Genomic DNA, 16248 nt, shown 5'->3' with positions numbered 1-16248 from the left:
GCATATTATACCAAAATTAACAGAATTGATACAGAATTACTGTATATGTTAATGTGACTCAGTTGATATCCCTAAGTAATATATTTTTAGAGTGAGATACTTATCTGATAGTTTTTAATGTCTCATTTCAGGTCGGCTCAAAAGCAGAAGTCGCTGAGTGTAAGCAGAGGTTTGCCACCTCCACGGACCCCACCATCAGCCAGACTTTCATGTTGGACCGGGTGTTCAACCCCGAGGGGAAGGCTTTGCCACCACTGAGAGGGTTCAAGTACACTAGCTGGTCCCCCGTGGGCTGTGATGCCAATGGCAGGTGCCTTTTGGCAGCACTGACCATGGACAACCGCCTGACCATCCAGGCTAACCTCAACAGACTCCAGTGGGTCCAGCTGGTCGACCTGACTGAGATCTATGGGGAGCGTCTCCATGAGGCCAGCTACAGGCTCTCTAAGAACGAGGCCCCCGCGGGGAGCCTGGCGGACTTCGCAGAGTTCCAGCGCAGACACAGCATGCAGACGCCGGTCAGAATGGAGTGGTCCGGCATCTGCACCACCCAGCAGGTCAAGCACAACAACGAGTGCCGGGACGTGGGCAGCGTGCTCCTGGCGGTCCTCTTTGAAAACGGCAACATCGCGGTGTGGCAGTTCCAGCTCCCTTTTGTGGGCAAGGAGTCCATCTCTTCCTGTAGCACGATTGAGTCGGGCATCAGCTCTCCCAGTGTCTTGTTTTGGTGGGAATATGAGCACAGCAATCGCAAGATGAGCGGCCTTATTGTGGGCAGTGCCTTTGGACCTGTGAAAATTCTCCCTGTCAATCTGAAGGCAGTGAAAGGCTACTTCACTCTGAGGCAGCCTGTGGTCTTGTGGAAGGAAATGGACCAGCTGCCCGTGCACAGCATCAAGTGTGTCCCGCTCTACCACCCTTACCAGAAATGTAGCTGCAGCTTGGTGGTGGCTGCCAGAGGGCCCTATGTGTTTTGGTGTCTCCTGCTGATCTCCAAAGCTGGCCTGAATGTTCACAACTCCCACGTCACGGGCCTCCACTCACTGCCCATCGTCTCCATGACTGCGGACAAGCAGAACGGGACAGTGTACACTTGCTCCAGTGACGGCAAAGTGAGGCAGCTGATTCCCATTTTCACGGACGTCGCCCTGAAGTTTGAGCACCAGCTGATTAGACTCTCCGACGTGTTCGGCTCCGTGAGGACACACGGGATAGCGGTGAGCCCCTGCGGTGCGTACCTGGCCATCATTACCACTGAGGGCATGGTCAACGGCCTCCACCCCGTGACCAAAAACTACCAGGTCCAGTTTGTCACCCTAAAAACCTTTGAGGAGGCGGCTGCCCAGCTCCTGGAGTCCTCGGTTCAGAATCTCTTTAAGCAGGTGGATTTAATAGACATTGTACGCTGGAAGATTCTAAAAGATAAACATATCCCGCAGTTTTTACAAGAAGCTTTGGAGAGAAAGATTGAAAGCAGTGGGGCCACTTATTTTTGGCGTTTCAAACTTTTCCTCCTGCGGATTTTATATCAGTCGATGCAGAAAACCCCTTCAGAAGCCTTGTGGAAACCTAGCCACGAAGACTCAAAAATCTTACTGGGTGACTCCCCTGCGACAGGCAATGCTGAGGAAGAACAGCAAGAGGAAGGCACTTCCTCCAAACAGGTTTCAAAGCAAGGCCTTCAGGAGAGTGTCAAAGAAGGGGACCCAGAGGACCCCACAGACGACTCCCTCGCCCAGTCTGGAGATGCCGGAGGCCGTGAGCCAATGGAGGAGAAGCTCCTTGAGATCCAGGGGAAGATCGAAGCCGTGGAGATGCACCTGACGCGGGAGCACATGAAGCGGGTGCTGGGAGAAGTGTACCTGCACACCTGGATCACGGAGAACACCAGCGTCCCCACCAGGGGCCTCTGCAACTTCCTGATGTCCGACGAAGAGTATGACGACCGCACGGCGAGGGTAGGTGGCGGTTGGCCAGGGCGCCGGGACTGAGGAGTCTGCCGTCTCTGTGGCCCCAGTTGAGTCTGTAAGCCCAGATTTCGCTTTGAAGTATTTTAGGTAGTTGATTGGCACACGGTGCCGGGGGGTAAATAGGCACGTTCGTATCACACAAAATACTAGTTCAGCTCGTCCCCTCCGTGACTGTATGTGATACTCAGATGCAAGATGAGATTTTCAGGCTGAGGGTGAGATCCGAGGCCGTCCCTGGGAAAGTCGTAGGTGACGGGGCAGTCCCAGACGTGGAAGCGTGGCACCTGTGTGCCTGTCCCTTGCTGTTGGCTAAAGGTTTTTGTTTGTTTGGTGGCTTTTTTTTGGAGGGGGGATGTTTCCATTTGAAAGAACTTGAGGGTTTCCTGATTCAGTGAAGAAGGGCATATAAATAAGCAGGTCACTCATGTTGTTTTTAGGAAAACTGGGAATCATCTTTATTTTGTTATTGTCACCGTCGTACGGTGCTATGCCAAACACATCCCACCGAACCCAAGCTCCCTGATAGCGTCGGGGCTCCCGGCACGGGGCGGCACCGCGTGGCCCTCCGGTGGGCGTGTGGGCACGTCCCTGGCGTGGCGCAGTCATGGTCTGGGCTGGAAAGCTCATGGCGCTGTCTGCTGGGACGACCGGAACCGCCACAGTGCTGCCGCTCTCGTTCACGGTTGACACCCACTCTCGCGGCTTACAGCCTGACCGACAGTACTCGTCGAAGGCGAGAAATTCCAGTGTCGTCATCCTGGTGTTGAACCGTCACGGCCACTTGTTGTGCTGTGTGTGTGCGTATGCATGCACGCTCCCAACGTTCCTCCTCGTAGGGTGGTTGCAACCATCTCAAGGGTAGTTAAGGTGCACTGTTCCTGAAGCTGACTTTATTTTTGAAAGTCCACTTGGAAGCACGGTTTCATCGTGGTCTAATTGTGCGGAGGAGCACTCTGGTTGTCATCGTTTCTCGGACCCAGCAGGAGTCTTACAGCCAGTGGGATACCAACAAAGCCTCTTTAGAAACCGTGCAGGGAGGTTGGTTGGTGCCAGTGGAGAGCAGTGGTTTTCGGCCATTGCGGTGCAGCCGGCGCCGGTCCGCCAGGGCGTTTCCCGCCTGTGCTACCCGTTTGCCGGAGGTGCTGGCCTCTCTTTCCTCAGACTGTCGAATAAAAACTGACCGTGGCCAGCACAACCATGGCTGCTCGGTGTGGATGAATCACAGTTACACCTTCTTGTCATATCAGCAGAAAATATATTCTGTGACGTGCCACCGAGCTCTGGTAACTGGTTCGTGTGCTGGGAGGCGACAAGGCTGCACTTGCTGCCGCGTGAGCGCGGCGGCCGCTTTCACCCCGGTGACGTGGCTCTGACAGCGGCTGAACGGAGAGGTGGTCCTGTCCCTGCCACCTACAGCAGCTGAGCTTTGATTGCGAACGTGCGTTTCGCGTCTTAGAAACCCCACTACGTGCATAAATGAGTCTTCAAGCTGTGTGTGTTGATTGAGTAGCAGGTGTAAATCCTGAGTGTCCCAGCCCGGTGCACGGGCGTGACGAGACCAGCATTTCTGAGCCTTTTTCTTTCATTGGCGCCACCCCCAGCATTTAGATGTTTTTTCTGGCCGTCATCACCCGTGAAACGTCATGCCTTGGACACAGTGTGTCCATTTCTGTGCCGAGTGGGTGTCTGTAGCTCACACAGGAGAACTTCTGTCTCCCAAGAAGCACTCTCTGCCCTTCGGGAGGAATGTCACCCTGTTGAGAAGCCGGTCGTTAAACTAGCAGACAGTGACGCGTGTGCAAGGCTCTCGAGAGCAAATAGAAGCCGTCCCTCCTGGTGTAGACTCGGAGCACACATCACCACCGCAAGAATGCTGAGCCGGTTTTGTCACTGCTGGGATGTTTGGCCTGTCTAGAAGTGTGCGTTTCGGGGGGGGCTTGTCCTTGCTGTAAGGGACCATAATTAGAACTCTGAAGGTCCAAAAAAAAGGCCAGAAGTTAATGGGCTTTAAATCTGTAACTCATACACCTTTCAACCCTTCGGTGAACTAGTGTTAGTGAACGGCAAGTGTAGAGGGTCCTTCCCTGGGAGCCCTGGTGTGAATGCAGTAAACAATTCACAGGACATCATCTACCAGTAGGACAAGATGGTTCTGGGGGCAGGGTTGTCCTATACCGGTGATGAGAGCCTCTGAAGGCTTTTCCAACAAAGTGGGTTGTTAAAGTAGTGTAACCCCGAAGACCAAAGTGGAGGCTGAAATTGGGACCAAGCCTTGCGCCAGCCCTGCGGACCTCTCCCCGCTCCCACTCACAGTGGGTCCTGCCTGCCCTGCTTCCACTGCTGGGTCAACGGATCCCACACTGTGGGCTGCTAGGCTGGATTGTTTAGGGGGCTTGGGGCTGTAGGAGGGGAAATTACTATTTTTAATACTGATGAATAGACGTGTACAACTCTGCCAAGTTAGTATTTCATATAATACAGTATTTGGCCCATAGAGATTATGTTTTTCCTTCTTAAAATTAGAATATTGTCAGTAATAGCTAAATACTTTGTCTGCTAATAGAACTCTGAAGTCCTTGTTTCAGAAGTAACGAAAATAAGGCAAGGAACCAGATTGTGGTTTCGAGAACAGTCTGCCTTCGGTGGTTATGGCTCGCCCTGTGGTCACAGGCTCCTGAACAAGTTGATTTCACTCACCAGCTGACACAGCTGAGAGTCTGGCCTTCCCACCCCACAGACCGAGTGGCGGGAATGCAGATCTCCTGTCCCGTGCACAGGCCGCGTAGTTCTCATTTCGTCTGTGTCCGCAAGCCCCGCGCTCTAAATGCCGCCGACTGCTCTGTCTCACAGGTGCTGATTGGCCACATCTCGAAGAAGATGAACAAGCAGACTTTCCCCGAGCACTGCAGTCTGTGTAAAGAGATCCTGCCGTTCACGGACCGCAAACAGGCGGTCTGCTCCAACGGCCACATTTGGCTCCGGTAAGCCGTTTGCAGCCAGGTCCTGCTCCCACGGCGTTTCCAGTTCCACGCAGCTCAGAGCACTGAATTGTTCTTCCCAAAGGGACGTGGCCCAGGCGTGAGGTTGGGGAACAGCTTCTGTTATCAGACCTGGCTAACCCAACATGACCCTTTAACGATAGCTGTTCACTGCTTGACAGAGAGAGGAATTGCTTTCTTTGGGGATTGCTGTATTCTTTTGAAGTAGCATTACATTTTTTTAACGTGTTATTACGGCCTTGGCTCATGTGGCTCAGTGGATTGAGCACCAAAGGATCACAGGTTCGATTCCAAGTCGGGGCTCATGCCTGGGTGGTGGGTCAGGCCCCCACTTAGGGGCGTGCAAGAAGCAACCACACATTTTTGTTTCTCTTCCTTCCTTTTTCCCCTCCCTTCCTCTCTGTAAAAATAAATAAATAAAATCTTTTTGCAAATGAAATGATTACAAAAGTAATTAACACCTCTTGAATTTAGTGGAATATAGAAGTGCTTTTGTACTTCCTGTTTAACCTTACAGTGAAGGGGGAAGTTCCCCTCCCTCTCTGCCCTCAGTCTCGCTCCGAGGGGGAACCTTCGCGTGTCCTCATTTTTGGGGTACAGCCAGTCACTCCCTCCTCATCTTGCATGCGCTCTTATTACCTGGCTTCCTCCCTGCCTCTGGCCCTTCATTCTCAGCCGTCCATGTCACCTCCTTGATTCTGACTTTGGACCCGTTTTTCTGTACAAGCTTGAGTAGCGCTTGGCTCGTAACGTCACCAACCACTGACACCTCTCGAGCGCTGTCACTGGCAGGCACTCTTCCGAGCAGCACACTGGTCCTCACCACAGCCCTGCCCAGGGACCCTGCGATTATCCCCATGTTTGCAGATGAAGAAACTGGCACCTGGGGACCTGGAACAGTGCGCTCGGAGTCACACAGGTCCTGGATGGCAGGCAGAACCCAGTATTCCGGCTCCATCCAGAGTTCACAGGTGTCCCCACCACACCTTATAGCCTCACTTTTGCTGACGGAGATTAGTGCCAGAACACCCCCGTGCCCTTTCTCCGTCTGAATGTGGGTGCGCCCACTCAGGTGGGGTCGTCCTTCTGTGCACCCAGGTCTGTGCGCCCAGGACCTCTGTGGGCTCTCGCCCTCCAGCCTCTTTCCTCTTGGTATTTTCCTGCTCCTTGGCTGCGGGGGAAACATGCCCTGCAGACCCCAAATGCACTCTTTTTCATCTCCTTGCACCCCACCTCCCCTCACTTGCCTGGTCCTGGGAGATGCCCAGTGAACAGTCATTGGGTAGGATGCAGCCTGTGAACATTCATTCCTGTCCCTTCTTTGTTTACACCATTAATTTTGTCTCCTGCATCCTCCGGGTTTTCCCCACTGTACTGTCAGATTTGTGAGTACAGTGCTGGGACCTAACTTGAAAATCACTAAGAAGAAGAATTTTCAATACAATACGTGGTCGATTTTCTAAACACACTAAACATTTCGAATGCCACAAGGCACGAACAGACTGAACTCCTTCCCAGGGCTGCAGCAGGCGGAACAGAGGCTGTGAGGCTGCGCGTCACTCACTGTCTGCATTAGAATTTCATTCTCTCCCTCCTAGTGACCCGTCACAAGACGCTTCGCCTTGACTCAGTGCGGTCCAGCCGGCGCCAGGGAGGTGGTGTTGTCATGAAGCTGCGGGCAGTTTTTGCCCTTTGCTTGGTTAACATCTGCTTTTAGGGTAACTGTGGGGCGTTACCTTCAGTGCCGTGCACTCTCCAGGTGCTGCTGGGACTGGCGAGACCATCTGTCCTCTTACTTTCAGGTGCTTCTTAACCTACCAGTCCTGCCAGAGTTTGATCTACAGAAGGTGTTTGCTCCACGACAGCATCGCCCGCCACCCGGCTCCGGAAGGTGAGTGGTGCTCCCCGGCCCAGGGAGGGCGGGGCGGGGCCTGCTGGCCAGGGTTGGGGCCATGGGCCCTGGCGGCCCCAGTCAGCTCGCGCTGCTCTCCCCAGCACATCACGAAGACGCGACTGATTAAAAAGGGCGATCGGATTATGCCCCGGTCAAGTCTACATTGCACTTAGCGTGCCGGTGTATTGTTCTGTCACTGCAGTTCATCCGTTCTAACACGCCCTAGGTGGCTTCACCTGACACGCCCAGATTGCGTTCGAGTGAAAACTCTGCCAGCGGTCAGGTGCACAAAGACAGTGCTGCCAAGTGGCCGTGGGACGTGCGCATCGGGTCCGTCTGGCAGCCGCGATGGGCTTTATCCTGGTCGTTCTGTATTGTTTTCTGATGGCCCCAGTGACGAAGCCAGCATCCTAACTACTTGGAAATGAGATTATAGATGTGGGCAAGAAATTAGTGATGTAAATAGCTACGGGAATGTCGAATTTGGGACCTGAGGCCCCCTAACATCGCACTCTGACCAAATGAGCTCACCAGAAACAGTCACAAACACGTCCTGGGGGCGGGCACTCTGGTCCCTGAAGTAAAACGGAGAACGCCCACCGGAAACAGCACCCTTGGGCTGGCCTTTTTCGGAGCTGGCTGGAGGTCTCTGATTGCGAGGAGTTGGCATGTTGGCAGCTATATTCTGTTCTAACTGCCGTGGCAAATGCTGGCACGTACAGCAGTGGGGGGGAAGCCGTAAACCTCAGGCGCCCGCCACTACGAGAAAGTGCCGGCCAGGGGCTTTCACGTTTCATCTGTGGGCCCCTGCCCTCCCTCCTCCTACTGGGTTATTTTGAAACAAATTTGGGGGAATTCATAAACATTCACTGAAAATTAGTCTACTGTTTAGGCAGAAAATCAGGAAAATACTGAAACAAGCTTAAAAAACAAACCCCCTGCCAGCCGACTTGGAGCTGAACCACACACTGCTTTGGGGAAGGAGGAGAAGCTACAGCTCTGTGGGGGGGGGGGGGCGGTGCCAGTCCCAGACCAGGGGTATTTCATGGGAGAGGGTGTGGCCCAGTGTTCCACGCTCTTCTCTCCCCGCGTGATGCATTTTTAAACCACTGTCACTGTAGTGTTACGAGTATTTTAACACTAACTGTGAGTGAGACGTTCTCTGAAGAGACAGCCCTTTCACTTGAGCAAGTTCAGCTCTGAGAAACACCACTTCACTGCCCTGTGCTCCTGTTTTGTTGCAGAAGGATGGAAATGTCGCCGCACACTTAGCTCTGGAGACTCCAGGGCCAGCTCGGCCTCGCTGAGAGTGTCGAGTGGGGCGCCTGGACCTGAGACACAGAGCAGGGCCAGAGGCCCGTCTCCTGACGCTGCGGTCCGTTCACAGCCCGCCCCGCCCGACTGCCTTTTCTGGAGCCAGTGTGCTCAGTCCCTCTCCTCTTCCTTTTGCAGATCCGGACTGGATTAAGAGGTTACTGCAAAGCCCCTGCCCTTTCTGCGACTCTCCTGTCTTCTGAGTGTCAGTGGTGGGGAGTGGGCAGGGTGTGTGACCCGCTGGACAGCACTCCCCGGCTGGAGAGATGGGGGCGTGGGAGCCTGGCCTGCACCAGGGGAGGTGCCCCTGGAGACTGCGCAGAGCCCCCGGGCCCATCCCACAGTGCACCCTCTGTCTTCAGGACTGGCAGCCGTCTGTACGCGACTGGATGCCGAGCGCCAAGCCCCACTCCCTACCCAGCGAGGACGCTTCCTCTTCAAGTGTCTTGACTGAACCATTTGAACAAATGTCCTCCGGTTCTAGGGACAGGATGACTTCTAGAGATTTGGGGGGAAGGGCCTTGGAGGCTGAGTTAGGGTTTGACCCCAGCCTTGGCCTGGGAATGCCTTGGGGCTCCAGAGAGCACACCTCGCCTGGTGCGTGGGGGTCGGTGGACCAGCAGGTGTTGAAGGGTCCGAGCCTGTGGGTCTGCCCTTCTGTGTCCTGTGAGTAGCCGCACAGCTCACCCTGCCGATTCTTGTTCGAAAGTGTTTTCCTAGAACTTTGTATTTTTAAGAGGTTGAAGCCAAGACTAAAACTGGTTTTCATGTGTCGAAAGGCCAGGGGACACTTGTAAGTTGATCATCGTGACTGACTGTTCTTGATCTCCCATGTCATCCGACTTCCTGCCTCAGCTCCTCCGTGAGTGTGAGGGAGTCAGCTGTCCCTTTCACCCAGGTCGCGGCCCTGTTTCAGGCTGAACTGGGGTGACCTGCGGGAGGTGTTTGTACATAGACGTGAAAGGATATTTTCTCCTTTCAGTGTTAAAACCGCGCGTGTTCTTCCCGTGACACTTGCAGGCGTCTCCTCTGCGTCCAGTGCAGGAGTGTGCAGAGCCTACCCAGGGCCCTGCAGGCAGACAGCAGCGCCGGCGCTACGAGAGCGCGCAGCCCGCTGGGCTGGCGGAGCCGGGGTTTCTTCTCCCCACAGGGCCCTCGACAGTTACAGTGCAGGTGTCTGTCTGTGGGCTGTTCGGAGACATTCAGTGTTAATGTGACTTAAAACGTAAAATAAATCGTAGCCACTCTGGAATTACAGTGTTCTTGGGTTTTTGTAGACAGCAGCCCGGGAATGGTGCTCGGCAGGCCCGGCTGGCACACCGCTTGGAGCCACGCGGGTTCCGGGAAGGGGGGCGGACTGGGCGCGAGGTGGGCCTGGCTCGCGCCCGTGCCGTCCGGTTTGCGGACACGAGTTCCCACCCTCATTACGCATCCTGGGGGAACGTGACAGACTGCCACACACCGGCGCCTCTGTCCGTTCGTGTGGGAGAGACCAGAGCCCTGGGAGGCCTTTCCGGACACTCTGCTCTGAAATGTCTCGTGTTCAGAATTTTGTTTTGTCTCTAACCCTTAAGTATGTGTTTTCTGGAGTCTGTGTCTCCCTCACTTGGGTGGCAGTTTCAAGAACAGCGTCACCCAGACTTCAGGGTTGGGCACGTTAAGTGGGTTTTTGAGAGAGGACCGGTCGGCATTCCAGTGCTGGCTGTGCGGGGCAGACGCCGTGGGGCTGCCGTCACCTCTGCTGGTAGCCACCTCACTTCCCTCACACACGTGCCAGGAGGCTCTGGGCCACGTCGGGCAGCCTGTGCCGTTTCAGTCACGTGGAACGCTTCGCCCCAGCAGGTGATCTGCTCGGGGTCGCGGCTGCCTTGCTCTGGACAGGAGTGTGGTGCTGCTGCCCTTTGGAACGGAACGTCGAGTCTTTGTTCAATAAAGACTGGGCTAGAGCAGTGGTTTTCTTCCTTGTGTATCTCGGAGCACAGAAACTAATTATAAAATTTTGCAGCACACCAAAAATGGTTTTTGTAGATCAGACAAAAAAAGTAGGTATAATTTTGATTCAGTCACAAGGGAAGGCTGTTGTATTTGTGGTGGTGGTTCATTTCCCTGATGTGACAGTCTGCGGGAAGAGAGGTCAGTGCCCCTGACTAAACAGTCAGGTGTCGCATGTTTGGAAACTGCAGCCCACGGTCGAAAATCACTGGGCTAGAGGATGCTGGATTTTTAGCTCCTTGCCTCTCCACCCCCAAAGCAGGGTTCTTCTCGACAAGCAAAAATTTAGGGTGAAGCTGATCTGAATGGGCTCTACTCAGAGTCAGGAAACCCAGATTGTTTAGGGAAACAATGTTCTGTCCTTTCTTTTCTGAGATTGGGCAGCACAGCAGCAGGTGGACGAGTGGACCTCTTTGTGGTCAGCCGGTCATGGGCTGCTCTGCACCCTGCCTGACCCGGTGACCTGTTGTGTGTCCTTGTGCTCCTTGTCCTCGTGTGTCAGTGGCGCCAGCAGTGCCGTGGGCTGCAGGGTGTCTGCAGTGCAGGGTGAACCCCCCGCCCCCCCGCCCGATCGAAGCTGCGAGCGGAGTTTCAGACCGAGTCTCAGGCCTCCGCGTTGCCAGACTCCATCTGTTCCATCTCGAAGCGGAAAGAGGTTTTCAGAGTTGAGATCTTTGGTTCTGCTCACAGGATCCCTGCCATTCAGGCAGGCTGTGGAGCACGTGAAACCTGAGCATCTGTGAATTGAGCTGCATGGAATGGAAGTGAAGTCACCTTTACAGAATGTACAGTTGCTCCTAGTGATTGAAAGTACAGGGCACCCTGAGCAAGCAGCAGGGTGAATTCCTTTCCGGGGCAGAGGTCAGTGTCAGGGCAGTTGGCGCGGCCACGGCCTCCGCACGGTATCTGGTTTAAGATAAGGCTTTTTGAAAACCCGGTGCAAAGTCAACAGGTTTCACTGGGGGAATGACTACAGAGATGTCCTATGAAGTGTACCTTTCGGGGTGCGGCTCTTTCTCCCCCAGCCTTTACCCCAGTGAGGGGCTCAGCTCTTCCCACCCTGCCTTGTCTCTGAACCATGGCCACGCTGTAGTGGGGGGGCTTGCTGGATGGTCTGAGGCCCCCAGTAGTGCTTGTGTCTGGAGCGGTCTTACGGGGGTCACCATCCTGGTGCTCATCTGCTTGTTGGGGGCTCAGGAGGCACGGACAGAGGGACAGGGGAGACGCGCACGCCGAGGGCAGAGGTGCGAGCGAGCAACCCGGTGGGAAAACCGGAAGTGGGTTGGGGGGGTAAGTTTCCGAACTCGGGTGTCGCGTGTGTCTCTAAGGTACAGAAGTGCTCGCCTTGCCCTCGTTGGAACCCGAGGCTTTCCTGGGGCAGAGCCTGCGGAGGTCGCGGTGGGCCAGGTGAGCGGCTGTGGGGGCTCATGTGTTTAGACGTCGTCGGCGTTGCCCTCGGCAGCAGGCCGGTAGGCTTCAGGGTGCCGTGTCTGGGTTTGGCTCTGGTGCAGAGGCCCACGCAGAAACCTGTCCGTCTGTTTCAAGACTTTGAGGCAGATTTGTACTTCGGCGTAAGAGAGGACAGCGAGTATCTAAGTTGTTTATACAAAAAACCAAGTCTGTGTAGAAAATACACCTGTGTTGTGCATACTGATATGTATTTTATGTTTACCCAGTGCCCGTGCTAATCTCTGTGCTCGGCTTTGAACTTTTGTATGTTTACATACGACATTTTTTGAAATAAAAAGCACAGGCGTCTAGAAACTTAAGGTTACAAGAGTGAGATTGGCTGTTAAATGTTTGCCCTCCGACCTGGTGGTGTGTTAAGTTTGTGTGTTTAAATGATACATTTAAGAATAATAAGTTTTGCTTAAAAGCCCCACCCAGAGAAGCTGGCTGCTTCCCCCCGTGCGCAGGTGCACTCGGTGCTCAGTGCTCGGTGCCTCTAGACTATAAGCTCCTCGAGGGCAGGCTGCCTGTCCCGCTCGGTACTGCCCGCAGCCCCTGGTGCCAAGTGCCTTGCAGAGTCGGTGCTCGTGGTATGCAGAACGAGTAGCTTCCCGCCGCCTTTGGATGAGGCCCAGCTCACAGTGTCCAGTGCATTCAAAAGGGCAAGGAACTCACAAGCAGAAGAGGGTCGTCTGGGTGTGCACCGAGCTGCTGAGGTTGAACCAGACCACGCCATATCTCGGCACTTTTGCCCTCCTGCTCCCGGAGACAAGACAGTGGGGTCCTGAGCTTGAAGCTAGTGTTAGGGCAGAGGCTTCTGGGGAAGTTTGAAGTGGAGGATTGCAGAGAAAATGAAATGCCCACCTTGGAGAGTGTTTGTCAGGGTGTGGCCAGCCTGTGCAGCAGCCTCATTACAGTTACGGCTAAGGAAGGGGTCCCAGCCCTCTGCTTCCTCCCCAGTTAAAGGGCCAACTCCCCCTTTAATGAGAGACCGTTGGTTTTCAGCTGTTTCCCGCTCTGGCTTCCCCTCAGTTGCCCGTCTGACCCCAGTCCTTAGAGTCTAACGAAGCCGCCGCGCCCGGTGCTGCACATCACGGTGGTTTTGGGGATGCGGGATAACCTTGGACATGCTGGGTTTCCTGTGCAGAGCCACTAGTATTGTTATCTTCGCCACTTTCTTATTCAAAATAAATAAATAACAGCCTCGGTTGTGTATTGTGAGCGTCTCTTGCCCGTTCGAGTGGGCTGCGGCAAAGCAGCAGGGGTGAGTCCTGCCCGGGTGTGAGCAGAGGAGGGGCTGTGTGCCTGAGAGGAGCGGCCGCCACCAGCCACCTTGGGATCGGTTCAGTCTCCCGTTTGTTCCAGAAAGCATTTGAGGAAGGTAAGGGGAGACGGTCGGCAGAGCCTCAGTGGGGTGTGAGCCCGCATTGACAACGCCATTTCACTGGTGCCTGGTGAGCAGTGAGCCTGAGCTCTGGCTGCAGTGGTTTTGCACCTTCAGACCAGCACTCCTGCTGGGAACAACTGGAAAAGCCACACAGACACCACACAGGGTGAAAAACACACCCGAACGTGTCCTCGTAAGACTGCTGAATGTCAGTGCCGGGAAACTGATCAAAGGAGGAAGTTGAGTTCTGTTAAAAGCAGTGTTTGTAAGACTCCAGCTGACACTGGACGGAAGCAGTGAGAGTGAGCCGGCGATGGAAGGCGCCCTCCAGGGGCTGCAGGGATGTGCCCACCCGGGGCCCTGAACTCAGCAAGGCACCCTTTGAGGGCACAATAGACATTTTCAGGCCAACAGAAACGGAGAATGAGGCCACCCCAGCAGACCGGCACCAGCGGCGTGGTGAAGGAAGGGGGCTGCCGGGGCGAGGGCAGTCCACAGGAGCAGCGGGAATGAGCGCTGGAAAGGCCGGACCCGCGTAACAGCCCGGACTATGCAGACGGGGGCCCTCAGACACACACACGGCCCAAGTCAGGGGTGCCTTCAACCCCTGTGTTGTCGGGAGCAGGTAAACTCCCGACCCAGTTAGCCTTAGATAAGCCAAGTTTCCTCTAGAATGACCCCTTAAAGCACAACAAGAGTCTACGCTCGGGGGAGGCAGGGCTAGAACATGTGCAAATAATCCAAGGGGAGGAAAGGAGGAAAGGGAACAGGGAGTCAGATGGGAGGGTGAAAGGCAGTAAGAAGATCACGGCTTCACACCCGCGTAGAAAAAGAACTCTGTCGAGTGCGGATGAGCGGGTCCAGCCGAGGCAGAGACTGGGGCCGGTCTGCAAACTGCCATGTGTGCATATAGCGGAGACAGGAGATGCGGGGTTCTAAAGGGGCAAAGGATGCTGCGAACGCCAGCAGGAAGGCAGTCGGTGTCCCACTGATGTCGCCAGCCTCACGCCTGCCTTGTCGCTTGCTTTCCTTTTGGGCGCAGCATAAACCGACACACAAAGTTGCTTTGTTTTAAATAGTTGCTTGTCTCAGCTCAGGCTACCCTAACACAATACCATCTGTTGGGTGGCTACGCACAGGTCACACAGGGATTTATCTCTCACGGTTCTGGAGGTTGGAAGTCCAAGGTCAAGATGCCAGTAAGAGAGCCTTTGTTTGGAGGCCTCTGCTCCTGGCTTGTGGGTTGCCACCCGCTCTGCGTGCTCGGGAGGCCTCTGGGTGTGAGCGGGGAGAGAGCGAGGTCCCGGTGTCTCCTCCTACTAGGGCACTAACCCTGTGGCGAGGACACCCCTGTAGCTAAAGCAAAGGGGTGGGTGTCAAGTCCGTGAAAGCTCCATGGCGGCTGTCCCCAGGCTAGGGTTGACAGCAGGAATAGCTCCAAGGAGTCAGACTTCGGGTCAGTGACAGCACACTGCAACAGCAGAGGCCCAGGGAGGCACCACACTAAAGAGCAGGGGTCTGACTGCCACTGCCAGCAGGCCAGACAGTGCTCGGAGCCTCGTCACACAGCTCTTTGGCTGTGGGAGACAGACCAGAGGTTCTTATGGGGGAGGTTGGTGGGTGCACTGTTGGATTTTAACCCAGACTGGGGCCAGCGGGCTTGAAAACGCACCCAGCAGTCATGTCCCCAGTCCGGAGTCCAGATTCGGGGGGCCTGTCCTCAGCGTCAGTCCTCAGACCCGGGAGGAGGCCGGGCAGGAGCCCCCGAGATGCGGGTCGGGAGCCATGCTGCACCTCGAGTGCAGTTAGGAAGATTCACGTCACCCTCAGGGACAGAGGCCTCTGCCCCATGTGTCTAGAGCATCAGGCTGGCCCGTCCCAGCCAGACGGTCACCTTGGAGGACCATGGGTGTGACCCAGTCACCACCCTAGCCGCAGCTCTGCCAGGTGTGGCGCCCTCACTGGGACAGACAGGCCTCCAAGACAGACGCCTTGTTCCCGTGCCCATCAGAGAAGAGTGTCCGTTGTAGTTTGCAGTCTGCTAGGAAAGGCTCAAGTTCACCTTCACCATCTTGTCCCAGGGCTCTGTTCCCTTGTTGGGGAAACTGAACTGCATGTCACCTCACCGAGGGATAGTACAGGACACGGCTAATCACACGGTTAGCTATGCCCTCGGGGCAGCCGCAAGAGGGACTGGTAAAATTAGGAGGAACAAAATGTCAGAGCAAGCCTGACGCAGAGCACTGGCATCAAGTGCACGCCCCGTGACTGCTGACGTGTCTGCAGTCTGCGTGGGGGCACGGGGATGTGGCCCGACAGCCCGCTGTGTCCAGATGCACGGAGTGCATGTGCACCCACCACCTCCGCGTGCCAGCTCCTTACGGCCTCATCAGTGGGCCTCAGTCTCCACGGCCCTTCGTTCCCGCAATGTCCACTTCTGTGATAACTGTCGTCACAGACATTCACACTCCGTTCGCCCACACTGCGTCGGAACAGGCTGGGGAACAGGCAGTGGCAGCCACTTGGGCGTGGGCTTGCCGGGAGGAGGGAGAGACGCACGAGGACCCTGGGCCCCGCTCTATCAGGGAAGCACGTGGAGCCCACACCCCGGCGGCCGTGCCCGTCCCTCTGATGGACGGAGCAAGTCACTGCACCTCACGCCTCCTGCTGCGAGGAGAGAAAAGGCCCGCTGGGCCTCGCCGGACTCGAGGCGGCCCGCTCCAGGAAGGCGGCTCTGGCTCGTTTACTGAGAAACTCGGGCTGCCAGTTCTGCGTGGGGTCCAGGCTGCGATGGAAGCCGCCCTGTCCCTTGAGCATGTGACCAGTGGAGCTAGACATTGTCTGTGGATGAGCATGCCACGTGGAGTCACCAGAGAGCACCGCACGGCTGCAGGACAGCACCTGGGGGTCCCGGAGCAAGGCCAGGCCTGTGCTGCAGAGCACTGCCCACTGTCTGAACGCGGCGCTTCCAGACTCACTGGGCTCTGGTGAAGCCCGAGTGCCCAGCGTATGGGACATTAAGTGACCACACAACCAGCACTGGCTACTGTCATACATAGATCCAGGAGGCAACAGCCACTATAAACAGCCACCTAAGTGTGGAACTGAGTCACGGAAAGTACGAGTCTGAAACCAGCAGCAGGAAACGACTGCTCCCCCAGCCCCACCCACTGTGAACCACTGAGAATCGGGGCTCCTGTCGCCACAGTTTGAAACGGGGGACGGAGCTTCTGAGTCCCCAGG

General features: G+C 55.5%; 1 protein-coding gene across 4 annotated transcripts in view; it reads left to right on the top strand.

Moving 5' to 3' along the window:
* GTF3C4 (general transcription factor IIIC subunit 4) overlaps window positions 1-16248 on the top strand; it is a 41028-nt gene that overhangs the window by 7504 nt on the left and 17276 nt on the right. For 2 of the 4 annotated variants that reach the window (XM_037158537.2, XM_037158539.2), the window contains exons 2-5: window positions 132-1958; window positions 4821-4951; window positions 6772-6860; window positions 8316-10732. In XM_037158537.2, coding sequence (XP_037014432.2) covers window positions 132-1958; window positions 4821-4951; window positions 6772-6860; window positions 8316-8380 — 2112 coding nt within the window. In that variant the 3' untranslated portion in view covers window positions 8381-10732. Of the gene's footprint in view, window positions 1-131; window positions 1959-4820; window positions 4952-6771; window positions 6861-8315; window positions 10733-16248 lie in introns of those variants that run through there. The other 2 variants (XM_037158538.2, XM_037158540.2) reach the window with 2 other exon arrangements.

Source organism: Artibeus jamaicensis, unplaced genomic scaffold (assembly GCF_021234435.1).
Source record: "Artibeus jamaicensis isolate MK-2021 breed Jamaican fruit bat unplaced genomic scaffold, CSHL_Jam_final contig_471, whole genome shotgun sequence".
Lineage (NCBI taxonomy): Eukaryota > Metazoa > Chordata > Mammalia > Chiroptera > Phyllostomidae > Artibeus > Artibeus jamaicensis.
This window is presented reverse-complemented; position numbering and strand designations above follow the sequence as displayed.